This window comes from Aptenodytes patagonicus, chromosome 20 (genome assembly GCF_965638725.1).
Source record: "Aptenodytes patagonicus chromosome 20, bAptPat1.pri.cur, whole genome shotgun sequence".
Lineage (NCBI taxonomy): Eukaryota > Metazoa > Chordata > Aves > Sphenisciformes > Spheniscidae > Aptenodytes > Aptenodytes patagonicus.
The window spans coordinates 653,099-678,361 of record NC_134968.1 but is presented as its reverse complement, the minus strand read 5'-3'; the positions used below and the strand labels follow the sequence as shown (position 1 = coordinate 678,361).

At 66.4% G+C, this 25,263-nt stretch overlaps 2 protein-coding genes across 3 annotated transcripts; both read right to left on the bottom strand.

The window, feature by feature from the left end:
- Positions 1 to 1,210: 1,210 nt before the first annotated feature.
- Positions 1,211 to 4,875, bottom strand: GHDC (GH3 domain containing). The gene is made up of 8 exons (XM_076356626.1): positions 4,635 to 4,875; positions 4,421 to 4,551; positions 3,739 to 4,315; positions 3,283 to 3,466; positions 3,115 to 3,186; positions 2,861 to 2,994; positions 2,613 to 2,701; positions 1,211 to 2,291 (listed from the first exon to the last, which is right to left on the bottom strand). Exons 1-8 carry the CDS (start codon positions 4,873 to 4,875, stop codon positions 2,091 to 2,093), a joined length of 1,629 nt encoding a protein of 542 aa, XP_076212741.1. The 3' UTR covers positions 1,211 to 2,090.
- Positions 4,876 to 5,573: 698 nt separating this feature from the next.
- Positions 5,574 to 24,834, bottom strand: LOC143169413 (signal transducer and activator of transcription 5B). 2 transcript variants are annotated; one of them, XM_076356754.1, is made up of 19 exons: positions 24,762 to 24,834; positions 11,955 to 12,092; positions 11,645 to 11,801; positions 11,471 to 11,560; positions 11,092 to 11,266; positions 10,886 to 11,016; positions 10,659 to 10,810; positions 10,421 to 10,576; positions 10,141 to 10,320; positions 9,901 to 9,988; positions 9,605 to 9,727; positions 9,331 to 9,423; positions 8,983 to 9,189; positions 8,434 to 8,528; positions 8,233 to 8,363; positions 7,324 to 7,494; positions 7,064 to 7,115; positions 6,544 to 6,651; positions 5,574 to 6,474 (listed from the first exon to the last, which is right to left on the bottom strand). In XM_076356754.1, exons 2-19 carry the CDS (start codon positions 12,080 to 12,082, stop codon positions 6,348 to 6,350), a joined length of 2,364 nt encoding a protein of 787 aa, XP_076212869.1. In that variant the 5' UTR covers positions 12,083 to 12,092; positions 24,762 to 24,834; the 3' UTR covers positions 5,574 to 6,347. The 2 variants fall into 2 exon arrangements, with proteins under 2 accessions (XP_076212869.1, XP_076212870.1); XM_076356755.1 differs by having other exon boundaries at positions 7,339 to 7,494.
- Positions 24,835 to 25,263: the final 429 nt, after the last annotated feature.

Here is a 25,263-nt window from a genome sequence, read left to right as displayed (position 1 = left end):
CCGGGCCAAGCCTGCACCCTGCAGCCGGGCACCCCCACCCAGCCGACGCCCTGCAGCCTGGTACCCAAAACGAGCCTGCACCCTGCAGCCTGGCACCCAAACCCAGCCCACGCCCTGCAGCCTGGCACCCAAAACAAGCCTGCACCCTGCAGCCTGGCACTCAAATCGACCTTGCACCCTGCAGCCCAGCACCCAAACCGAGCCTGCACCCTGCAGCCTGGCCCTGCCCAGTGGCGCACCGCCACCAAGCCCACAGCCTCCAGCGGGCTCAGCGCCCAGGCAAGGGCAGGGGCAGGGGCTAAATAGAGACGGTGCTGCTATGCCAAGCCGAGCAGCAGCTGCCCTGTGAAGCCCTGGGCCAGCACAGCTCTCCCAAGCGGGGGGCTCGAGGCTTTTGCTGGGGGGCCGGGTCACTGTGGGGTCTCTGGGAAGGGCCATGCTTGCCCCTGGTGCAGGCGCCTGTGGGGGTTGGTGTGCATGGCACAGGCAGTGGGACCAGCAGCTCCACTGGGCGCTCTGGGCTGGATCCAGTTGCACAGGTCTCTGCCAGCGCAGGGCTGCCTGGGAGCCCCCCTCGGAACACCCCCCCGGAGCCTGGCTTCACCACCCCGGCCTTCATCCAGCCACCACCCGCCCTGCTCCCCACTAAACCTCAGCCCGTACCCTGTCAGTGCCAGGCACACCCAATGTCGGCTGGCCCAGCACCAGCACCCAGCCGCGCCAGCAGCAATCCAGGCTCACAGCCCCGCCAGGCAACCCACCAGCCGCAGGCACCACTTCTCCACTACTTGCAGCAGGAATTCTGCTCCAGGCTTTTTTTCCAGCAGGGATAGGGGAAGGAGCCTTAGTCCGGTTTCCATCCCTGACAGAGGTTTTGGCTGCGCCAGGGGGATGCTTTGTGTGGACCTTGTTCAAGACATTGTCCTTTGCCAGCGGCCTGACTTGCTCCCACCCCGGCAGCAGCTGCCTGCACAGTAGGTTCCCCAAGCACCATGGCTCACTAGCGCTTAAAATAAACCTTAAGAGGCAGGAGGGGAAAGGACCAGTCCCTCCCGCCTGGTACATATGTGCCTCAAAGGCACAAACAGCCAGACGCTCCCAGAGCCCCAGCCAGACACTGAACTGGTTAAATATTCATGGCTTCCCCTTTCCCAGGACCCCCCAGGAAACAACAGCAGCAACTTCTCAACCCCCAGAGCAGAGTCAGGGCTGTCATCAAGAAATCTCTTTAATAAGGATTAAAAATAATAGCCTAAAAAAATCAATCCCAGAGTGCTGCCCTTTATTTATTTTTGAGAGATAATCCTCCTTTATTTTGCTTCTGTTTTTTTAAACATTAAAAGCAGCCCTTGCTGGAGCTTATTGTTTCCTAAACCAGCAGACATGCGCTAGAGCCCAGTGGAGGGGCTGCTCCATGACAGCTGGCACCTGCCACCACTGGCCACCCCATGCCCTGCCCGCGGTGTCCCTGCCAGGGGACAAAAAGCCACAGGGCCTTGGAGCTCAGCGCTGGGCTGAGCCGAGCTCCTGCACAGGCCCGAGGCTCCACAGCTCCTCCTGGCTCCCGGGGAGGTTTGCACTGTCCCCCCGGCACTGGCCACGGGCTGTGACGGCTGAGGTGTCCCTCAGGAAAGGCACGGGCACCCACTGCACTACGGCTGCCTGCGGGTGCTGCCAAGGCACTGAGCAAAGTGGGGCGAGCCATGGCCACTGGTGGCAGGACCCAGATGCCCTGTGACGCTCACAAGTGCCCGTGGTCCCACCCTGCTCCCAGAACAGCCCCGCAAAGGGCCAGGTCTGCTGGCAAGTGCCCGGGGCCAGGACCAGGGCTGGGGTGTGCTGCAGGTCCTGCTCCATCCCTACGGGCAGCACTGAGTGGGGTGTCCACCGGCGCCCGCTGCCTGCCACCACTGCGGAGCAGAGGCACAGTCGAGCTCGTTGGCTCCATCCGCTCCACTCAGCCAAACCTTCTGGGGCTGGGCACCCTCGCCCCTGCGCCCCCAGTCAGCGACTTGGCCCCGCTCCCTCCCCAGAGGGCACACACTAAGCAAACCCCAGGGGTGGGAGGGCTGCAGGACCCCCAGGCTGCCCTAGGAGATGACGGTGCTCTGGATGAGCTGCAGCAGCCGCTCCTCCCGCAGGACCCTGGGCATGGGGAGGGGGGAGCCCAGCGCCTCCCGCAGCCGGGCGAAGGCCCCGGCCCCCACCAGGTGCAGGCGCAGGGGCCCGATGCTGCCCTTGAAGCGGAAGGACTTATAAATGGGGAAATCCTCCTGGAGACACTGATCCAGCTGCAGAGAGAGGGTAGGCTGCCTGTGCTGGTCCGACACTGGCTTTCCCAGTGGAGCAGCCATCACCCCCTGCAGCGCCCGGGGCCCCACCAGCGGCTGCAGCCCCCTGGGCAGGGCCGGGCTGTGCCCGTGCCCCCCAGCCAGCTCCGCAGCGAAGCATCCCGGCGGCCGGCACAGAGGCTGCCGGGCCAGCACCGCCACCGCGTGGCTGCGGCCACCCCGCTGCCTTGCCCGCCCGGCTGGCAGGGTGCAGGCAGCAGGGCCTGCCTGCCAGCCTGCCTGTGGGGACCTGCCCCGGAGCAGAGCCCGCGTCCCCCTCACCTTGTAGCGCTGCCCCTCTGACAGGTCCCGCAGGCCCCGCAGCTCCACGAACACCTCGTAGTGGGGGGCGCTGGCCCCTGAAGAGGCGCCTGCAGCAGCACCACAAGCACGTTAAAGCCACCTGCAGCCCCTAGCCCTGCCGGGCACAGGTGACCCGGGACTGAGCAGGGCACAGGAGGGCTGGCAGAGCCCCAGGCAGTGCTGGCCGCCCTTCTGGGGGGACTCGGGCAGCTCACAGGGGGACTCACCCAGCAGGGCACTCTCCACGCAGATGTAGTCAACCAGGCGAGCGCCTGGCCACATGCCCACGGCACGGCACAGGCTCCGGCAGAACCGCTCCTCGGTGATGCTCTCGCCCCGCACATTCAGCGCCTGGCTCTCCCTGCAGCGTGGGGGTTGGGGTGGGTGCCCCATGCCGGGGATGCTGCTGGCACCATCCCACTCGGACCCTGCCCAGCACAGAGCCCCCCGAGGTAGGGGGCAGAGGCTGGGGTGTCCTCACCTGCGCACGTACTCCACCACGGGACACTGCTTGTGGAAGCCAGACACCCTCAGCACCTCCCCGGCACGGCACCTGCATGGGCAGAGGGACCATGAGGGGGGCCGGGTGCCGGGCACACGGGGCTGGGGCAGGTGGCGCCCCTGGACCACCGCAGCGGGAAGGAGGCACCTGTACTCTCCGGGCCGGGCCGTCAGGACCAGTTCATACTCGCGTCCCTCCCAGAGCTCGCCCAGCAGCACCGTCCGCGGCTCCTCCTTGGCAGGGCAGGGCAGGAACTCGCAGAAAGCCCAGTCAGGGCACAGGAGGAATCGGGGCACTGGCTCCTCTGGCCACAGGTTCACACCAAGCAGGGCTGGGCAGAGGGCAGCATATATCAGCATGAGCCCCCCACACACCCCCATCCCTGCCCATGCAGCCTCACCCCCCTCCAAGGGGGACCTTCTCAGCTAGTGCCAGGACAGAGCCGGTTTTGGAGAGCAGGCAGGTCTCTCCAGGGAGGGATGTGGCACAGAGATGCACCCACATCTGCGGGGGTAGAGGGGGTTTGTGCTGCCGTACGGCAGCGGCTCCCCCCCGTGCACCCAGGGCAGGCCGCAGGGACAGCCCTGCGCAGGGGACACTCACCTCCCGCCGCCTGGTAGAAGGGGCAGTAGAACGGCAGCCCCTTGCAGTCAGCCTGGTGGAGGGCGTCACAGTAGAGCTTCTCTGCACCGTGTGCTGTCCCCACCACCAGCACCTCCAGCTGCGGCCACAGGCGCTGCACGATGCCCTCAAAGCCGCGGGCGCACTCAGCCTGGAGCTCGGCCGCCCGGACCGTGTCAGGGGCCAGCAGAGCCTGCAGCCTGCCCCGCACATCCTCGGGCAACCCGGGCTGGGGACTCAGCCTGCCCAGCGCCAGGTCCTGGGCCAGCCCGGGCCAGCCAGTGTGCAGGGCCGCCAGTGCGTCGTGCAGCTCAGCAGCCAGCCCGGCCTCCAGCACGCGCAGGGCACGTGCCCGCAGTGCGAAGAGCAGCTGCACCCGCAGAGCGGCGGCCCGCGAGGGCAGAGCACCCGCCTCGGACGGGGTGCAGTACAGGGTGGGCAGGGGCCAGCCCGCCGGGGCACGGGGGCGGCCGGGTGCCCAGGAGAGCAGGGCCGTGCCCCGGGGGACCAGCGCCTGCGGGAAGGCGGCACGGAGGGTGTCCAGGTAGAGCAGGGACCCCTGCGTGGGGAGAGGCGGGGGTCAGGTGGGGCAGACCGGGGAGGCAGTACGGTCCTCCCCGTGTGGGGTGCCTGCGTTCCGCTCCCTGCCCCGCCGCCCCCATACCTGCAGAGGGGGGTCGGTGCCCCAGAAGCTGCGGAGCAGAGCCCAGGGGCGCAGCAGGGGGACCTGACCCCCCGGCGCCCCGTCAGGGCAGCTCTGCCCCAGGGGGTGTCGCTCCCGGAAACCCTCCGAGCCTGCCGAGAGAGGCGCGGGGTGAGGGGGCGACCCCCGGGACCCCCCCCCCTCCCGCCCCATCGCTCCGCCGCCCCCGTCTCACCGCGGGCCGTGCCGGCGGGCAGCAGCCGCCGCAGCCGCCGCTCCTGGCTGAGCCGCACCTCGCTGCCCAGCAGCTCCAGCCGCCGTCGGTACCAGCCCGCGGCGCGGCGCAGCGCGGAGCGGGCCAGGCGGTGCCGCAGCGCGGGGGCGGCGGGCAGCGCCACGGCCACGGCCACCGCCACGGCCACCGCCACTGCCACGGCCACCGCCACGGCCACCGCCACTGCCACCGCCGGCAGCATCCCCGGGCGCGCACCGCCGCTGCCGGCACAGCGCGACCGCCGCCCCCGAGCAGGAACCCGGGCACCGGGACCCCCCCCTCGACCCCCCCCGGCTATTCCGCCTCCGGCAGAAATGACGGAGAATGACCGCGACCGGCGCCGCCCCCGCCGTCAGCTCCGCCTTTATTTTTATTTTCATTTTCTCCTTTATACAAAAAACCCGACGCGGCCCCGGACCCCCCTGCCCAGCGGAGAATTAAATCGCAATTAAAACCCAAGAGCAAACTCCCCCGTTCTCCACACCTCGGCAAGAGAAGGCTCCTTTTCTTAAAAAATAGTGCAATTTGTCTGTTTTGCTTTGCTTTTCCCCAGGGGAAAACGTCCCCAGACCCCAGTCCCCTGGTATACGCCCCCGGTATCAGGGCCAGCCCCCCAGGCCGCCCCACTCCTCCCCGGGCAGCCCCCAGGACCTGCCCTGACTGTGCCGGCTGCCAGGGGGACTGCAGGTGGAGGCCCGGCCCCCTGCTCACCCCCCTGCACTCGGGGAGGGGACATGGACCCCAAACCTGCACCTGACCCTGGGGCACCACTTGCCTGCTGTGCATCATCCACCGTGTCCCCTCACAGCCCCTGGCCCGAGGAGCTCCTTCCCCCCCCCCCCCCCCACTTACCAGCACAGGGACCTGCCTCCTCCCCAAGACACATGTGAAACCCAGAGCTTTTGTGTTACAAAAATATTCCGTGCTTTATTTACTCTGTGGTAGAAAAATAACATGGCCAGGACCCCAGAGCTTCTCAGCCAGGGTGAAGGGAGAGGTGGGGGGGGGGGGCAGAGGGCTCTGCTCCCCCCAAACCACCTGCACTGCCTGGCCGCCCTTGCTGGGTACCCTCGTGCCCTGCCTCCCTCACACTGCACTGGCTCCGGAGGGGGACGCCGAGGCTGGGAGCCGAAGGGGCTCCCGCATCCTTGGGTGGCCAGAGGAAGAGATGAGGTCCAGGAGGGGACCCCACCGCCGCAGAGCAGAGCGCCAGCACAGGCCAGGGGGGAGCCCCAGCCGACCCCCCCCTCCGCCCTGCGTGAGTCCGGTGCGCCCATGCACCCTCTGGGAAGGGAGCCATGGGGTAGAACAAGAATGCGACCTGTACATTCTTAGTGATGACTGCGAAAGTGAACCCGAGGCCGGACACCCGGCCCCTGCCCCAAGCAGCCCCTCGGCGGGGAGCAGGGCAGTTCCGGGGCCGGTGCCTGCAGAAGCGGAAAGCCGAAGCTGGGCCTCTTAAAAGGAACATACAGGAAAACCATGCGACAAATCCGCTGCCGTTTATACAAGGGCATAAACACCAAAAAGCCGGACGCCAGCCTGCGTTTCAGGGCAGCACAGAGCAAATCTCCGGGGCAGGGCCCACTCGCCGCCCACCCCGGCACAGAGACACGAACACAGCACAGTCCCCGCAGCGCTGGGGCTGGGGGCAGGGGGCCAGGCGCCCGCCCGTCATGACTGGGCGTGGGGGATCCACTGACTGTCCATGGGGCGCCGCAGCAGCTCCTCCACGTGCCTCGCCACGTCCATGGTGTCGTCCAGGTCAAAGTCGCCCTCGGGGTCCAGCACAGTGTCAGGGCTGTGGGAGGCAGGGGGTGAGGGGGGGGACCGGTTGCGGTGGGACGGGGACGGGGGATGCAATACTTACTTCTGGGCATACATGTTGTAATGGGGCTGGGAGCAGACAGCGGGTGAGGGAGCCTGGTCCATGTAGGTGGCCCCTCCAGGGGCAGAATCACCTGATGCACTGACAAACCTGTGGGGACCGGGGGCTCGTGAGTGCTGGCACGGGACGGGATGGGCTCCCTTGGGGTGAAGTCGCACTCCGGGACTTCCCACTGCCTCCAACCGGCAGCTCCCGCAGCTGGCAGGGTGCCGACAGGGGACCCAAACCCCACACCCACAAACAGCAACAACCTGCAGGGTCCCCAGCCCCCTGGGTAGCAGCACGGCAAGGCGGGGGCATCTGCCTTCCCAGGGAACACACAGCCCTGCCTCAGCCACGGGCCCATGCTCCTCGGCCCTCAGCGCCAGCTCAGCACCAACGTGGCTGTTGGTGGTGCCAGAGCCTGAGAGCAGAGGTGCCCTGGGCTGCCGGCTGCCCCAGCCAGCTTGCGGGGGACGATCCCATGGGACTGCCCAGGGCCTGCGTTCAGGGTCAGACTTACTCTGGCACCACTTGCTTGATCTGTGGCTTCACGTATCCATCCACAGCTTTAGCTAGAGAAAAGATGGCAGCGCTAAGGCCCCGAGCTGCTGGCACGTGCCACAAGCCTGCGGTGGGGCTGGGGGCTCACGCACGGCCAGCTGCAGAGCCCCCACTGGGCTGGATGCAGCCCCGGGGCAGAGGGATGCTGTGAGCCCCAGCTCCACCCCGGTCAGATGCACGAAGAAGAGGGACGCACACAGGGTGAAGGGGCAGCGCTACCTGGCGTGGACTCACAGAGAACCGGCGTGTAGTACTTGGAGAAAACCTCATCCTTGGGCCGGTCAGGGAACACATAGATGAGGTAACTGAGGTCCCCGAGGCGGTCAGCCAGGGAGCGGATGGAGAAGTCCCTGGTGGTGAAAGGCATCAGGTTCCAGAACATCCTCTCGGCTGGAAGACAAGAGTGAGGACCACGGTGATGCCCAGAGCCGGTGGCAGTTCCCAGCCCCACTCCGGCCACGGGCTGTGAGATCACGTCGAACATCAGACGGCATTTCCCACGCTGCATCCCTCCCCCGGCAACATTTAAGGACAAAATGCAGGTCGCCAGAAAACAGGATCAGCCAGGAGGCACAGTGAACTCAAGGCAGGTCTGTCCTCATCTGGGTACGTGGGAGGCAGGTCCCCCCTGGCCATGGGGGGCTCCGCGGGGCTTTGTGGTGTTCCTCGGCCACGCGAGCCTCCGAAGGATGCTCTCACGAAGAACAGTAACGAGCAGACTTGCTGCATGGGGTCAGGCAACCCGTGCAGACCCCTTGCACCAGGAAGCACCACGGAATTGCTGCATTTTATACAGCCACAAGACCCCCTGGTTGGCTCGGACGGTTTAGCCCAGTCCCTCCTCCCTGCCAATGCCAGTGCTCGGGCTGGACGTGGCCACAGCTGCAGCGAGCAACAGCAGCACCGCTCCCCGCAGGGCAGCCAAGGCATTCCCGCAGCCTCCTGCGCTCCCCCTTTCCCGAGGAAGGCTCCCGTGTGCCCAGCTGCGGCAGTGACAGTGCCGGTGCCCAGCCGAGACAGGAGGTGCCGGAGGCGCAGCACCAGCTGCACAAGCACAAGACGGCCGAGTCCCAGGCCGGGGCCAGGGTCAGCGAGGACAGGGGCTGCCGGCTCCCAACACGCACTCACAGGAGTCGAACTTCCACGCGATGGTGATGCCGCCAATCTCTGAGTCGCTGAACCGCAGCAGGAAGGTCCCGTCAGGCTTGTTGATGAGCAGGTCGTGCGCCTGCTGCTTGTTGACGAAGCCCAGGATGGCCCTAGGCAGAGTGGGGGTGTCAGGGCTGGGCGGGCAGGGGGCCGGGCAGCACGGGGTAGGGCGGCTCTTACCCGTCGTTCCAGTGCGGCTTCAGATGCTTCTTCAGCACCTCCATGACCCCGTCAAACCACTGCCAGAAGGTGTAATTCCTCCCGGGCAGGTTTTCCTGTTGAAATCCCCAGAAAATGAGCACTCCTGGCTCCAGCCTCATAGCTGCTGTTAAACAGCACAAGCGTTTGGTGCAGCAGCGGAGACTTAGAGACCTGGACCGCAGGACAACCTCCAGTGCTGCCAAACCAGGCGCAAGTCAGTCCAGCCAGGCAGCACAGCCCCGGGGGAGCGCCAGCAATGCCTCCCCGAGGATGTAGACCCCATCTGCGGGCCCTACAGCACCCCGTGTCCCTCCAAGTGAGGAAGGTGACACCTCCCGCCCCACTGCAGCTGACAACTGTCTCATTTTTGCACCACTCCAGCAAGAAATGGCTCCTTGGGAGGGACACGCCCCATCCAGCCCCCCCCGGCACGAGCACTGGTACCGCAGGCATAGCAAAGCCTGTCCCAGAGCATGGTGGGACCCCGGGGCTCCACGGCTCTCCTGGCACAGAGCCCAGCCCGCTCACCCGATTGAACTGGGACCAGGACACCGTGGTGCTGCTGTAGTCCTCCAGGTGGGAGCTGGTGCTGTTGAAGAGCTTCTGCGCCAGGAACACCAAGTTCTCCTTGGTCAGCCCACGGCTGCTCTGCACCTCTGCCTTGAACTTCATGTTGAGCGCCTCACAGAGTTGCGGCCACTGCACCTTGTCGGGCACGGCGAAGGGCACGCGGCCCTGCGGGGGCACAGAGCAGGGTCAGTACCAAGCTCTGCCTGCCACCTCCTGCCACATCCCCACCAGGAGACTGAGCCCTACTCTCGCAGCCCCCTGGGGCGGATGGGGCCTGTCCTGCCCCGCCATGGCGCTGGCACTCACAGGCTCGGCAAAGGCGTTGTCCCAGAGCACGGTGGCCGTGGCGTTGTTGTCCTGGCTCCCATGCACGATCACCACCACGGGCAGGGACAGCGTCTGCCAGGAGGAAGGAGACCAGGATGGGCTGGGGGGCACTGCGGGATCATTGCCCATGAGCAGCCCTGAGCCACCCCAGCCTGCACGGGCACCCCATGGCCCCAGCCCAGCCCCACACCCATGGGTACGGTGCCCATGGCTCGCCCGGGCCCTGCAGAGGTGACGAGGCTGGTGGCTTTACCTTCACCTGGAAGACCAGCTCGTTGCCACCAACACTGAACTGTGACTCAAAGAGGATGGTGAACTTCTCCTCTGTCACCGACTCAGCCCCGCGGCGGTCTGAGCGCTTGATCCGCTTCAGGGACTGCAGGGACACGAGGGGTAAGCATGGGGGGACAGAAGGGGACACGGGGGGACACCAGGGTGAACACAGAGGGGATGCAACACAGATGGGGACATGAGGGGTGAACACAGGGGGACACGAGGGGACAGGAGGGTGGGCGTGAGTGTTGGGAGGGGGGAGCCAGCGGCGCTCACCATGTTGCGGAAGTGGGCGCTAAGTGTCCCCGTGGCCTGGTGATACTCCATCACGCAGCAGTTGTTAAGGATCTCCCCACTGCTCTCACTGCCGCAGGAAGGTGCAGGGTCAGGGGGACCAGCAGGACTGGGAGCCCACGCAAGGTGCAGCCCCCCCATGCCCCCAGCTCCAGGCCCTGCTCCCCGCTGCCTCGGCAGCCCCAGCCCCCCGCAGCACACCCCCAGCCCCCCAGGCATTACTTGCGGGTGCTCTCGTTCTTCAGCAGGGCTTTGGCTTGCTGCTCGCTGATGATGGTGGCCTTCACCTGGGGGGGGTTCATGTGCACGTTCAGCTTCCCCCCCACCAGGAGCCGCACGGTGGCTGCGAACTTGGTCTGTGTCTTCAGCACCTGGGGGGGCTGCTTCTCGATGATGAAGGTGCTGAGGGGACACAGGGATCAGGGGCAGGCAGGCAGAGCAGCCCCAACCCGGCCCCCCCACCCTGCCGGATGCCTCAGCCGAGCCGGGCCCCCACCTCTACCTGGTCACCAGGGCAGAGATGATGTCGGTGATGGTGCTGTTCAGCTCCGACAGCATCTCCTCCACCGGACCCGGGATTGGCAGCTGCTGGCACAAGTGCTCAGCCCGACGGATCTGCTGCCGGTTCTGCCAGATGATCTCCGCCAGCTTCTCACACCTGGGGGGAGCAGGGCTCAGCACCATGCCAGGGCTCAGCACCCCACCCCACCCTGCCGGGCATGGCCGGCACCAGCACCCACCAGGTCTGCAGCACATCCAGGGTGCCCTCGGGGGGGCCCCCATTCCCCGCCAGCTGCTGCCGACGCTTCCACTGAATCAGCTCGTCATCCAGGATGGTCGTTTGCTGCTTGCGCAGCAGCTGCAGCGTCTTCTGGTGCTTCTCGGCCAGGTCCTGCGAGGCGGGACGGTGTTATGGGGTGCAGGGACGGCGGCACAGCTGGCATGGGGCCAGGGAAGCAGCACTCACCACACGGTACTGCTGTAGTGTCTGGGCCTCCCGGTGCAGCCAGGCCTCCAGCGATGCCTTCTTCTGCTGCAGCGTCGTCTCCCGCGACAGGCGCTCCTGGGGGCCCAGCTGGGAGAGCTGGGAGAACTGGGCTGGGGGACAGGGCATGGCATTAGGGCTGGCACCACCAGCACCCCGGCCCCATCACCCTCCAGCCCCCCACCCACCTTGGAGGCGCATGTTCTCCTGGTACTGGATGATGAAGTACTCCTGCGTCTGCTGCAGCTTCTTGAGCTCGTTCTCAGAGTCCTGCGTGATGAGCCGCAGCTCCTCAAACGTCTGGTTGATCTGCAGGTGCTTCTGGGACATGGCGTCCACCAGGGAGCCAGCTGGTGAGGGGCTCTGCACAGGGCACAGGGAGCGCTCAGCACGGCAAGGGGGACCCTCCCCATTCCCCTGGGTGCTGGGGGCAGCAGGGACCCAGAGCACCTCCTGCCTCAGGGCTGCTCCCATGACCCCCATGCTGGAGACCCCGAGCATCCCCCCATCCTGCGGGACCTGTTCCCTTGCCCCCCGCGATGCAGTCGCCCCATGGCCCCCACTCACATTGTTTGCTTCCCGTACCAGCCGCTGCTCGTGGTAGAGGATGTGCCGGATGCAGCGCACTAGCTCCATGGGGCACCGGTCGTATGTATTCTGCAGGGAGAGTGCAGCCTGAGCCAGGCACAGGGCAGGGACAACCCCCGGCCCCTCAGCCCCCGCCTGTGGCCCCTCACTCACCTGCAGCTGCGTGGCATAGTGCCCCAGCTTGATCTTCAGCAGGAAGCCATCTTCACCCACTTGGTGGTCCGCCTTCTTCTGCAGCTCCTGGATCAGCCCCTCCAGCAGCTGCGTCGCCTTCACGTTCTCCTGGGGGTTGTCGAGGTCAATGGAGTCCCTGCGCGCACGGAGCAGAGTGGTGGCATCGGGGCAGCCCTGGCCCCCCCGGCTTCTTCTGCCCCCCAGAAAAGGGGGGCACCCGCCGGCACCCCAGGGGCAGGTGCTGCCAAGCCCAGCATCACCCACAGGGACAGGGACCCCGCTGACCTACCACGCCTGGCTCTCAATCCACTGCGACAGGTAGTGCCGCACCTCAATGGGAAAGTGCTGCCCGTAGAGCGCCTGCATCTGCCGCAGGGCTTCGCCCTGGAGCTGCTGTGCCTGGATCCACACCGCCATGGCTCACCACCTGCCGGGGAGACGGGCTCGTCAGGTCACTGCAGCTGGGCCGGGTGCTGCGCCGTGGGTGGGGGTCTGTCCCTGGCCGCCCCTGCAAGCCCTCTGCAGGAGCCTCCGGGTTCTCTGGTGCTGCCAGAGCCACCTCCAGCTGCCAAAGGAAGGGGTGTGCTAGGGCAGGGGACCCCGGCTCTGAGTCACCCCTTCTTTTCTAGGAAGAGCCCTGGAGGGGGCCGGGGCCATGAATGCGCCTCTGCGCTGCCTCTCCACATGGTAATCATTTCCCCTTGCTGCGCTGCAGGATCGCAGCCATCGCTGGCCACGCAAATGAGGAAACAGGGCCGGGGGGAGGGCTGGCAAAAAATCCAGGGTGACGCAGAACGGAGGCCTCCCCCTGTGCTCGCCCCGGCTCCTGCCCACACCCTGGCAGCGCCAGCAGGCAGACAGGCAGGAGCAGCCACGGCCCCAAGGGCCCACGTGGCACTGCAGCCCCCGGTGGGTCCCTGGTCCCGCGGCCACCGCGTGCCCCATGCACCAGTGCCACGGAGAAGACGCCGGCCAGAGTGCGGACCTTCTCCAAGCAAGTTTTGGGGTGGCTCTGGCTCCGTGCAGGAGCGCTGCCAGATCCCACCTGCCACGCAGCTCCAGCGCCCCGGCTCACAGGGGGCAGCTGCGGCAGGCAGGGAGAAAGGACAGCCAGGAACAGCACCTATAAGAAGCCAGAGCGTCCCCTGCCGCAGTTATATCTGCAGCTTGGTGGGGCCTGGAAAAAAAACTGGCAGTCGAGTCTTTGAGGATGACGCGATGGTGAGTGATGAGGGAGGGCCTGGGGGGCTTACAGCCCCTCTAAGCCAAGGATGCAGCAGTAAATAGCATTTACACACACTCACACCCAAACCACCTGGGATTTAGTATTGTGTGGAGGTGCTGGGCAGGGGCGTGAGGCCTCAGGCTGTGTCCCAGGGCTGGATGGCCGGGACGGGATCCGGTTACTGCACCGGTCAGTGACAAGCAGAGGGAGCTGGGGACCATGCCAGTGGGGGCTGCGCCTCCCTCCCTCCCTCCCCGAAGCACTTTGTTCAGCCTCAGAAATACCCGGTGGCCTGAGGGGCTCTAAAAGCAGCCGGTGCCGTCCCACGGGCAGGGGCGCACACGGGGGGAGCACACCGGGGGGCAACGGCAACAGCAGGTCCAAGTGGAGCAGCTGGAGCCCGAGCCCTGTGCACCCGCCCCCTGCACAGGAAGAGGAACAATAACTGAGAGTTGGCTAAAAATGAATTTTTCCCCTATAAAAAGGGAGGAACATTTCCACATTCACAGAAATCACCAAGTTGGAAACCCTGCTGGCAAGGAGGGGCTTGGAGAGGCATAAAAACGCAGGCAAGGAGGGCAAGGGAAGGTGGGATGGCCGACAGCAGGATGCACGCTGGCAGTTAGAAATTGCGGACGCTTGGTAAGCGGTTCTCACCGATGCCCCAGCAGAGCAGAGGAGAGTGGCCACGGCCGCGCCGGTGCCAGTGCGCCACAAACGCCCGAAGTTCCCGGGGCAGCGGGGACGTCCACACGGACACAGAACAAACAAATGCTGCCCTGCCTACCGACAAAATGGTGATCTCTTCCCATCTCACGGTGACAAAACACTTCCTATTCCACTCCAGTGTGTTGTTAAGCAACAAGTCTCAGGCTGCTGCTGCAGTGAGCCAGCAGACACTGCGCTCGACCGACACCAGCCTGGGAGCAGGAACGCAAGCATCGCTGCCAGGGCACCCGGTAGAAGGCGAGCCAGCATCACGTCAGCCTTTACAATGGGACTGTGCAGCGGCTGATGGCGGCACGGCTCACCTGCCGCGTGCCCCAACCAAAGGCAGGGTCATCCCCAGGGCCACGCCACCCCGGCGGATAAGCACACCCCAAACAGACACTCATGCCAGGCTTGGACACGACCTCCATGGGCATCACCAATGCAACAGCGGGCATTTCTCTAAGTACCTCGGTTTTGTCTCCCGTGTCTCACCCATGGACTGACAAACCAAACCTCCCCGAGAACCGCAGGGTGCCCCGAGCGCCCTGGCACAAGTCACCAGTGCCGCCGGCCACGAGCAAATGAGGCTTTCCAGCCACGAGACCCAGCAAGGCTGGGGCAACAGCTCCACTTCAGCAAGAAGTACAGCAGCACGGTCCCACCATGCAGCTGGAGCCACTGGCCTTTCCAGGCAGCCCCGCACTCCCGCGCCCGGCCAGCTGCTGGCAGCCAGTGCCCTGGCTTGGTCCATGCCCAGCACCACGCTCCTCAGTGGCACCGCCAGCTGCCCTGGGCGAACGCTCACAGGGGCCTCCTTGGAGCCTTGGGACGGTTTCGCCCCCACGCCCAGGGACCGGCTCGCTCCTCATGCTCCCCCTTGCCGATGCATCGCCCCGGCCCTGCAGCCACCTGGCTCAGGAAACCTCTCCAGGGTCAGATGGCCGAGGCCCGCTCCAGCCCAATGGCGTTTACCCACCCCCAGTGCCATCCCCAGCCCACCAGTCACGGCACTTGCTGCAGCTCCCACACCCTGGCAGGGACAGGCAGCACTGCTGCAGTGTCACATGTTGCCACGGGTCAACCATGCTGCAGCCACCGGCCACACATGCACTCAAACAACTGCAAGAGACAGATAATTGCAGTGGTTTAAGCTACTTTGCATTTACTTGCTGGCAACGAGCTATAACCCACCCACCACCGCAGTTCGGTTAACCAGCAGCAACTCAACAAGCCACAGCAACGTGCTCACCGGTGACTTATCGCCTGCGAAGCAGCGCATGCGGCAGCCTCCCAGAGGTAGGACAAGTGTCATGGAGAGGGACCCCAGCCCTGCGGGGACAGTGTGGGCAGGGAAGACGCAGAAGGAGGGGAGACACCACAGTCCTTGCTTCTGCATCTGACAGCCCCGCTCCCTGCTGCCGATGGGGTGGCACTGCCAAACCAGCCGCAAAATGGGCAAAACCCACCCGAAAGGGGCTTTCAGAGGGCCAGAGGCAGCGGCAGAGGAGAGGACGGGCAGGGGGAGGCTGGCAGCACCACTGGTGCCAGGGCCAGGCCACAGCCGCAGCGGCAGCCCTGGGGGCAGGAGCGGTGGCACCTCCCGGCCGTGGCAGCAGGCTGGTGCCAGCGCTGGGTCACGAGCTGCAGGAAAGCCAGAGCACGTCCGCGGGCAGACAAAAGGAGGGAAATGCCTCATGGGGCGAGGCTGGCAGCGGCGCCTTCCCATGTGCCACGGGCGCAGCAAAGCCCAAACATGGGCAGTGCCTGCCCAGGGGCCGGCGCAGCACGCACCGCCGCAGATGCTCACAGGATGCTCACTGCACACAGCCGCGGGATGCTCACAGCGCAGAGCCACCCTGGGGAGCTCCCCGCAGGCAGGACACCTCTGCCCCGGTGCCGGCACGGCCCCTGACTGCAGCCCCTTGCCCAGTCCTGTGCCCTGCTGGGCCGGGCAGGGACCGAAAGCCGGGCAAGGCCCCGGGAGGGCCATGGCAAAGGGCTCTGGCCGTAACCCCCCTGCTCCCGCATGCCTGCCCTGCACAGCCCTTCCGCCACGGTGGCTCCCGCACTGCCCTTTGCCCGGTGCTCTCCTGGCCCGGGGGTCTCCGGAGAGGCGTCCTCCCCTGGGCAGGGACGCGGCGCTTCCCTCTGGCGCTGCGCTCCGGCAGGCAGCAGCCCTGCGCCCGCTGCGGCTGCCTCCTCCCGCCGCAGTAAACACACGGACACGTGGTTTCTCGGCACCTCCGGGAGCCCACAATCGCTTCCAGGTCAGAGCCAGCCTCGCTCGCGGCCGCAGGGCCGGAGCCTGCACGCCTCACAGTCGGTGCTGCCAGGGGGCTCCAGTCCTGCCCCAGCCAGCACTGCTCCTGCCCCCCGGCAGCCCCGATGGGAGAGGATCCTGCGTCCCCCAAGAAGGGCAGCGCCAAGCAGGTTCCCTCTGGGGCAGGATCCGGCCCCCAGCCAAGCCCCGGGAATGGCGGTGCTGGCAGCCGATAGCAGCTGCTCGGCACACAGAAGGGCTTCGGTTCCTCCAACACAGACACCCACCCCCCCTGCTCACAATGGCTCACCCCCCTGCCCGCACCAGCTCACCCCAGGGGACCCGCCGGAGCCCCTGGGCAGCCCAACAGCCCCACTCAGCTGGACCCCTGCCGAGGGCTCCCCCAGCTCAGCCCCCCTCGCCCTTGCACGTGGGCCTGCCTGCTGCAGGCAGCAAGCACCGCTGCACACCACGTTCTGCCCCGCAGCTGAGGGGCACGGAGGGCTCCGCACACACCCGAGAGGCCCTGCAGCCCCAGGGCCATCCCAGCTTGGGGCTCCCCCATGCATGGGCTTGGCGAGGCTGGCAGAGCCCCGGGGCTCAGCACGGTTCCCGGCTCCTCCAGGGCACAGGAACCGCAGCCCCGGCTCGGCACGGGGTGCCCCATCCCGCAGCCACACTCACCCAGGGTCAGGTACCACTGCCCCACGCACCACTCCGGCGTCCTGACCCCAGGGCAGCCCAGCCCCGGCTCCAGGCACACGCTGCCGGCACAGCGGGGCTCCCGGGGCGGCCGTTTCACAGGCTGTGTGCTACAGGAAGGAGCAGAGAGCAGCTATTTCCTTCCAAAATGTCATCTGCCTGCGCAGGGCAGCCAGCCTCAGGTTGCCAGCAGCTTCCTCCGTCACTGCTGTGTGCGTGGTGCCCACCGAGGGAGTGGGGCCAGCACACCCTCTGTGCTCAGCCCCACACTTCTCCCCAGAGCCGGAGCCGGGCACAGCCTCTGCCCCCAGCGGGTCGGTGGGGCTGAGCCCCCCTGAGCCCCCACAGGTGGTCAGCAGCCGGGGATGGGACCCCAGGGACCGATGCAGGAACTCAGCATGGGGGAAGACGGGACGGACCCACCTGCACCCCCTGGCTCCGCTCACACCCACACACACACAGAGCACCGGGGCAGAGCCTGCACCAGGAACATCGGGGTGCTGGTGAGCAGCCCCTGGCCACCCTGGCCCCACTTGGAGCTGCCAGCCGGGGCTGGCGGGCGCCAGAGCACAGTGGAGCCGGCGCGGAGGGCTGCGGTGCTGGGAACAGGATGGCTTGCCCATTTCATGCCTGCCTGTGGTTTCCAGCTTTCGGCTGGGAGGCGGCAGCGCCCGCCCGGCGCGGGAGGCAAGCTCCTTCTAGAAGCTTGGTGCTTTGATGGGTCTTGTTTGTCTCCCACAGAAGAGCAGTGGCAGCCGACAGCTTCGCCCCAGCGGCAGCCGACTGCCCCAGCCCGCCAGAGCCCCCGACCCACGCTGGAAACTGTTGGGGACGGGCAAACTGGGCCAGCAGCCGCAGGGCTCACAGAAGAGGCATGGCCAGCTCTGGAAATACAATGTGCATCCCCAAGGGCAGAGGCGACAGGCCCCGCAGCTGGCGGGCAGAGCCCAGACTGGCAGGGCTGGGACCAGCCAGGCTTCCCGGCAGCTTTGGGAGCCAAAAATGGAGAACTCGCACTGTTACAGGAACAAGGAAACCCCACATGCAGCCTGACACTGCCCAGGGAGAAACCGGCCCCACACACAGGTAGAGACACCCCAGCTGGGGACAGGCGCTGCCGCACAAGTGCCGGGGGGGCTCAGAGCTGGGGGCTGCCTGCAGCTCAGCTCACGCCACGGGCCTGGGGCTGTACCTGCCCACTGGCATTTGCCGCCCTCGGGAACCGTTTTTCTCCCCTCTTCAGATTTTCCTTTCCAACCACAGAGGCTCAGAAACCTGCGTCAAACCAAAACCACCAAAATACCCCACAAAATCCCAGCAAAATCCCTTGAATCCAGGGGCTGGGACCTAGAGAGAAAACCACCCCGGTGCACCAAAAGTTACCCCGGTGCAGCCACAGCCAGATACAGGCACTGCCCCAGCGGGATTCCCTCAAATGCCGAGCACAGAGCAGGAACGGCACCGACAGGACCTGGGTCCCCATGGCAGAGCCGGGGGGCCATGGCTATGCTGCCACCCCCCCAGCCGAGCTTGCCACAGCACACGCAGGAAGGCCAGCCCCAGCCCACCCTGTCCCAGCCCTGTCCCTCGGGGTCGCCCCAGCAAGGCGAGCCTCCACCCGTACGGGGCACCAGGCACCCAGGACCACCCACCCGGCCCTGGCACAATGAACCGGCTGTGCCGGACCCTGCGCAGGCTGGGCTGGAGGCTGCGGCTGCTCAGGAACAACGGGGGCCTGTCTGGGCGCCAGGGACCGAGCAGAGCACGGCATCGTGGCACAGGCAGCCTGCCCATCCAGACAGATGCAGGCAGCCAGTGCCGGAGCAGGAGCCAGGTGCTGGCAGGCAGGACACACCGTGCAGCCACACCGGCAGAGCCGAGTGCCCACCCGGCCCCCGCAGGCATGAGTCCAGCGTGGATCCTGTGTGACATCCACCGTGGGAAGCCCAATCCCCGCCAGCGCCGGTGCTACCCCCGCCGTAAACCCACAGACAGGATTAGAGAGGCCTGGGCAGAGCTTTAATTACTCCTGGCTCCCTGGGGCCAAGCAGCAGAATTAACCGGCTGTGGGGCTGATGCAGCAGGGAGCTGCCGGCTCCGATGCCTTGGGGTCCCAGGGCTTCCCCTGGGCTTGGTGGGGGGATCCTGGGGTGGATGCGGAGCCACTGCCCACCGTAGCATCCTGGCTTTGGGCAGGCACCGGCCCTCGCCCGGGAGGGGATGCGCAGCCGCCACGTGCCAGGGTACTTGATGAAGGTATTTTTCCTCCACAATAACTACCCACCCCAAGCCCCTCTAATGCTGTGCTGAGGGTGAAGCACCTGCCCACAGGAGGTGCAGCCCCCAGGGACTCGCACGCCACACTCCGCCCACTCCAGCCCAGCTGGGGGGGTCCAGCTCCAGTCCCCATCCTCCATCCCAGGAGGAAAGAGGCAGCCCTGGGGAAGGGCAGGGAGGTGACAGGATCCCAGCGACACCCCCAAGGATGGGGCGGCAGCTTCAGGCTTAGGAACGGGCCAGGCAGATCTAGGACAAGGGAGAAGCCCCCGCACCCCCACCAGCCAGTTCATCCTTGTGTTGCCCCTTCCAACAGATCAGCTAAGCAGAGCAGCCACCTCCCAGGGACCCCACAGATGCCCTGGGGTCCCATGGGTCCCGCGCCAGCCCCTGGCACTGAGGCCGCCTCCAGCACAGCTCCGGGCTCGCTGCTAATCCCTGCTCAGACCAGCACCAGCCCAGGAGGGATGGGCTGGTCAGAAGGACCTGAGGATTAAGCTCATTTCAGCATTGAATTAGTCCCGATTGGGGTCTGGAGACACAATTTCATTTTATCTGCCATGCTCCAGCAAGCGCACACAATTGCGCTAATCCAGTCGCCAGCCAGGCTGGATTTGCAGAGCAGGATCCAGGCGGGCCGGGGGAGACGTGGGCAGTGCAGGCACCGGCTGTACCACTCCAGCCGCATCCATCCCCCTCCGGCCGATGCTGCACTCGTACTCCCTGTGGGGCAGGGGAGACACTGCAGGAGCCTCCCCCGCCGCTGGCACAGCAGTCCTGTGGGACCAGCCCAGCCTGCATGCCACAGCACAGGCACCTGGGGGGCTGGGGCAGGACAGGGACGGACGGTGAGCAGGGACAGGCAGAGGGACGCCAGCACACTGAGGGCACCCGCTGCCCTGCCCGGGGAAGAGGCACCGACCACGCTGTGAGACAGCGCAGGGTATGTGCAGGACCTACCATGCAGCAACAGTTGGGCGGGCAAACCCTCACACCCTCGTCTTTGGGAGCAAACACCGAACACAGGCTGCAAGCACCCAGCTGTGCATGAGGATGCTCAGGCAATGGGGACACTGGGTGCTGCTCTGCACCCACTGCCAACAGCAGCTGGCGTGGAGCCTGCATGGTGCCTGGGAAAACGCTCACCAGCCCTCTGCATCGCCAGCCCTCGCCGACGTCCCAGCCCAGCAGCACCCCGTCGTCCCTGCCCGAGGGCAGGCTCAGGCAGCACGCTGCGGCACAGCGCCAGGCTCCCACCGGTGCGGGCTGACAGCCTAGTGACGTGTCTGGTCAACAGGAAAACTGCTCCCAGACATCACAGCCTCCCACCGCAGTGGGCAGGCAGGGCCCATGCCCTGTGCTGTCAGGCACTAGGAGGAGTCAAGGTGTGGGACAGACAGGTCCCCCGGAGCAGCCCCTGCACCCCCACTGCGCTCTGCCCCTCTGGGCCATTCGCAGCTGCCAGGCAATGGGGTTCATGCCCCAGCAGCTGCAGCAGCTCCACACAGGGAGATGCTCTCACATCAGGTCAGCAGCACAGAAGGGAGGGAGGGTAAAGCCTTGCCTTCAGAAGAGAGGGCACGCAGAGACCCAGGGACGCTGGCAGGAGTGAGGACTTGTCGGAATGGGAATAAAAAGCCAAAACACCAATGGTTTCTGCAACAAAAATCTCATTCAGAATAGGTAAACCTCACAGTCAAACCTGGCCAGGGTTAAACCCAGCATTCATCCCCAATGCACACAAACGCATCCAGGTGGGAGAACTGGGTTTCGGCTTTCCTTGCCCCAGGACATGCTCCGCAGCCCCAGGAGCAGCAGCAGCAGCCGCCACCGCTGACAGTGCCGGGGCAGAGCAGAGCCCCGGCCTCCGGGCTGCACCACGAGCTCCCCACCTAAGTGTTTCCAAAAGGCTCAGGTGACTAATGGGGTTATAAACGGAGCGTGCCGGGCCAGGGCAGCTGTGCCACCCAGAGCTGCAGCCTGAAAGCGCCAGGGCCGCATGTTAACCCCAGCAAATAGAACAGAGATCATTTTACAGCTGTTTTAGCTGGTGCGAGGGGCTCGGATACACTGCCAGTGAGAGCTGCCTCTTTCTCTGCTAAAAGCTTTGCAGACAGCCGAGTGAGAGGTACAAAAAACCAGACAGAGCGCGCACCCAGCACTCAGCCACTCCGGGGCTGTGCCGATGCCATGCTGGCTCTTTGAGCTCTGCCCCAGCACCAGCCTTTTCCCCAATTCCCTCCCTGGCAGAGCTGTGCTATAAACCAGCATTTACATCTCACAACAACAGGAAGACACGAAGTTGCAGAGAAAATGGAGATTGCAAAACTCACCAGTGACTGTTTGAACAGGGAGAGAGTTGTGACCATGTTATGGTTTGGCTATACCACTGCGGCCACCTGAGCCTGGTGAGGAGCTGCCCGGCAGCACATAGCTCCTCGGCTTGGTGGAAAGCAGGAGCTAGCACTAGGGAAAACGCAAGGCACGAAGCGCACCCGCCTGTGAGCAGCCAGCACTCCCAGCCCCTCTGGTGCAGTTAGATGGGTGGATTCTGCTTTATCAGCAAGTCAGCTCAGCCCTATCGGCCAGGAAGCTGTGTTCACATGTGTGCCTCCCCCTCGACATTTCCCAACACAGCAGGAGAAGTGGTTCACGGCAGCCTACCTTTTATCAGCCAGCAGATGTTGCTAGAACTGTTGCTGCATGTAAAATTCAGGCATGCCCAGCGCCGCTTGGATCCCTGCACCGGCCACGCGGTGCCAGGGTAAACACCCCCACCCCCTTCCTCCCGGGATCAAAACACTTGGGGGTTGCAAAATAGACACCCCATGAAAGGAAAGGCATGCCAGAGAAACATTACAGCTGTCGAGGCTACTTCTCCTGGAGCATGCCGGAGCCCCACAGCCAGCAGCCGGCACAGCCTTCCAGGCCAGAGCCGCCTGCGCGGCCGCAGATCCAAGCCCTGACCCATCCCAGGGGACCTGCAAGACCCTGCCTCTGTCCCCCAGCACACGCAGCCCTGCACTGGGTCCCCCGCAGCAGGTACCGCTGCGGTGCATTTGGCCCCATAACGTGGAGGCTGCTCCGAGGGCAGTACCCACAGCCATGCGGTGGGAAGCCGGCAGCTGCTGCAGCCCCGCCAGGCAGAGGGACCGTGGCTCCCAGCACAGGCGCCTAGGGGATGCCGATGGGAGGGAGGTCCTGCTTGACCCCCACACCATCCTGCCATGCTCGGGCTCCCACCAGCTCCCTGAAGCTACTGTGAAGCTCATCGAGCGCAGCCCGGCTTACAGTAATTCCTTGCAAACCAGAAAGTCATTTCCCAGCTGACGGGGCCACTTTACTGTACTCAGCACAGCACAGTCACCACTCGCCGCCCTACCACCCACGCCGTGGAGGAGTACAAGGAGCAGGGATTTTTCGCAAGCAGAGTATCTGGGTTTTGCTATCACTCGAGAGAGAGCTGGGAAACCCCACAGCAAAGACCTTACAGCCGCTTTGGAGTCAGCACTTCCCCTGCAGCGAGAGGGGAAGGTCCCTCCAGAGGCTCCGTGCAACCCTGCGCCGAGCATCCCCGGCTGCAGCTCCCCATGCCCGGCGCAGGTGCCAGCATCCCTCATCCTGCCCTGAAGCATGAGCCTCGGGACAAGGCAGGCGCGCCAAAGCCGGCAAGGTGGCTCTAGTGACAACTGCTGGGGGGCAAACACCCCCCAAGGTAGGACACTGCCAAAGTGCCATGAAACGCAGAGTGGGTGACAGCTGCCCGTCACACCCCATTCCCAGCCCGGCTCTCCTGTGTCCCCGGGCTGTTGGCACCTCTCAACCTGCATCAGAGCTCCTCCTCCACGTGGCTGCACACGCGGCACAGCATGGCCCTCCCTGGCCCCAGGGACAAGCACTGCTCTCCAGGGACGGTTATAAAACCGAAGGAGACGGTCTCCATCCTCACGTCCAGCACCTTGGGGACCTGGGAGCCACAATCAGGTTGGGCTGCGATACCGACAGCTTTGGGAGCACCCAGGGCTTGCTGCAGCTGTCCACAGGCAGATGACTCCGACACCCCCAACGCCTCCCCCTCACCGGAGCCACGCGGACAGGGCAGAGCCACACTTGATGCCAGGCCCCAAGCAAACCTCACTCCAGCGCAGGATGGCTGCGCTGGGGCAAACACATCAAAGCATGATGGCAAACCTCAGCTCGAAATCACCACCAAGAGAGTACCGTAGCAGCAGCCAGCCCTCCCACGCCAGTGCAGGGCTGCACTCCCCGCAACAGGCACAGAGCCTTCCTCCTGAAGTCAGGGCACAGGGATGAGGAGGAACAAAGCTCCCACAGCGCATGGCTGGTTCCCTGGTACCTGCGGTGGTGGCCAGGCTCTCCAGACCACCCCACAGTGCATGTGCCAACTGCCTTCGCGGACGCCCGCTGCCGGGGCTCACGCAGCTCCGGCTGCAGCCGCAAGTGCTGCCGGGAATGCAGGCCTGGCCACAGGCAGCTGGCAGGGTGGGCCAGCCCGGGGCCAGGAACGTCCTGCTGCAACAAGGCAACCCATACTGCTGGGAATCTGTGCACCGTGTTCCTGCCGTGGGCGAGCCATGCGGCCCTACACTGCGGTCCTGCCACAGCAGTGCCGCGCCATGCCCTGCACCCCTCGGCAATGCACCCCAACCACTGCGAACAAATCGCTTGTTGTCACTGCCCGTCCCCTGTCCCCTGCCACGGGGCTCCCCTGAGCGCAGTGGGGCACGCAGGCTGCTGCCAAACCTCACTGGGAGTTCACGCGAGCCGGCAGCCCCAGCTCCACACGGCAGCTGACGTCGGAGGTGTTACCACCGTCAGCAGTTCAGACGGAGGCAGAGCCAGGGAGCCCTCGGCAGTGCCAGTGCTTGCACCCCAGCGCTGACGCGAGCTGGGCGCTGGAGCCCCAGAGCCGCTCGGCGTCATGGCAAGGAGCTGCCGGGAGCCCGGCGGCCAGCTGGCTGAGCGCAGAGCCCTGACAGCTCCCATATCTCGCCGGACAGGTGGCCGCCGCTCCCCTGGGCTCACGGTCACCCGGCCACGCGCCCCGGCCGGCGCACGAGCTGGGTGAAAGGCCACCGGGTGCTGCAGTCCCCAAGGGTGCCACCGCTCCCGCCTTGCACGGGGGAACATTTTCCATCCTCCTTCGACTCTGCCCAGCAGCGCGGAGCCGTGTCTCCCACCGCCGGCGAGCGGGACCCCAGCTCCCGCCGCGCCGCCCCGATCCGGTGTGCTGCCCGCGGCGGGACCGCCGCCTGCCCGGCCCGCCTGCCCGGGGCTGGGGCTCGGGGCTGGCCCCCCCACGCCGGGACGCGCAACGCCGGTTTCGGCGCTTCTCCCGCGGCCGTCGCTCAGGCAGGGACCGGCGCGGGGCTGCGGCAGCGGGAACCAGCCCCGCTCCGGCGGGCGACGAGCGCCCCCGCCCCGGGATGCGCCGCGGCACCAGGACGGCCCCGCCGCCCGCCCCGGCCCGCGCAGCGGCCGCGCAAAGTCCGCCCGCCCCCCCGGGGAGCGCCGCGCCGGGGGCGGCCCCGCTGGCTGCCCGCGCCCCTGCCCGGCACTGCCCGCACCTGCGCGGCCCCTCCGCCCGCAGCGAGGCCGCGGGCCCGGCCGGCCCCACCGCAGCGCCCCGCGCCCGGCCCCGCCGACGAGCTGCGCCCGGCCGGGAGTTACGAAACACTCAAAATATTTACCGACGGGCGGAGGGAGGAGAGGCGCGCCCCGAGCCCCGCGCCCCGGCCGCCTCCGCCGCAGGTGCCCCCGGCCCCGCCGCCCCCCGCCCGGCTACGGCCGCGGAAAGCGAAAGCGGACCCGGCCCGGTCCCGGTCGCGGTCGCGGTCCCGGTCCCGGTCCTGGTCCCCGGCCCGGTCCCGGTGGCGATGGCGGCCCGCGCCCGCCCTTACCTACGGCCGCGGCGGCGGCTGCAGCTCCGCTGCTCCGGCGGCTCTCGGCGCTCGGCTCCGCCGCCGCTCTGCCCCCTCCGGCCACCGCCGCCGCCGCCTGCGCCGTCCCCCGCCGCCGCCGCCGCCCGGCCCGGCCCGCGCGGCACCGCCCCCCGCGGCACCGCCCCCCGCCCGCTCCCGCCGCGCCGCCGGCACCGGGCACCGGGTAACGGCACCGGCCACGGGGCACGGGCGGTGCTCGAAGCAGTTGCAGGCTTCAGCACCGGCTACGGCGGGGCACAAACCGGCACCGGAGTTTGGCACCGTGTACCGGGGAAGCCCAAAGCAGCACCGGGCGTTGGTGCTGGGCATGGGGGTGCCCGAACCGGTACCGGGCATTGGCAGCGGCAGGCACCAGCACCAGCACCAGGCACCGGCGTGGGACCCTTGCACCTGGGGGATCCCACTCCCACTCCGCTGGAACACCAGCACTGGCACTGGGGAGAGCCCACCACAGCACTGG

Coding starts and splice junctions, on each gene's coding strand:
- GHDC (XM_076356626.1), bottom strand. CDS start 4,875: ATGCTGCCGGCGGTGGCAGTGGCGGTGGCCGTGGCGGTGGCCGTGGCA. Junction 2,995..3,114: donor GTGGTGGAGTACGTGCGCAG/GTGAGGACACCC, acceptor CCCACGCTGCAG/GGAGAGCCAGGCGCTGAATG. Junction 2,292..2,612: donor CAGAGGGGCAGCGCTACAAG/GTGAGGGGGACG, acceptor CTCTCTCTGCAG/CTGGATCAGTGTCTCCAGGA.
- LOC143169413 (XM_076356754.1), bottom strand. CDS start 12,082: ATGGCGGTGTGGATCCAGGCACAGCAGCTCCAGGGCGAAGCCCTGCGG. Junction 10,811..10,885: donor CACTACAGCAGTACCGTGTG/GTGAGTGCTGCT, acceptor CCCGCCTCGCAG/GACCTGGCCGAGAAGCACCA. Junction 9,424..9,604: donor AGCTGGTCTTCCAGGTGAAG/GTAAAGCCACCA, acceptor TCCTCCTGGCAG/ACGCTGTCCCTGCCCGTGGT.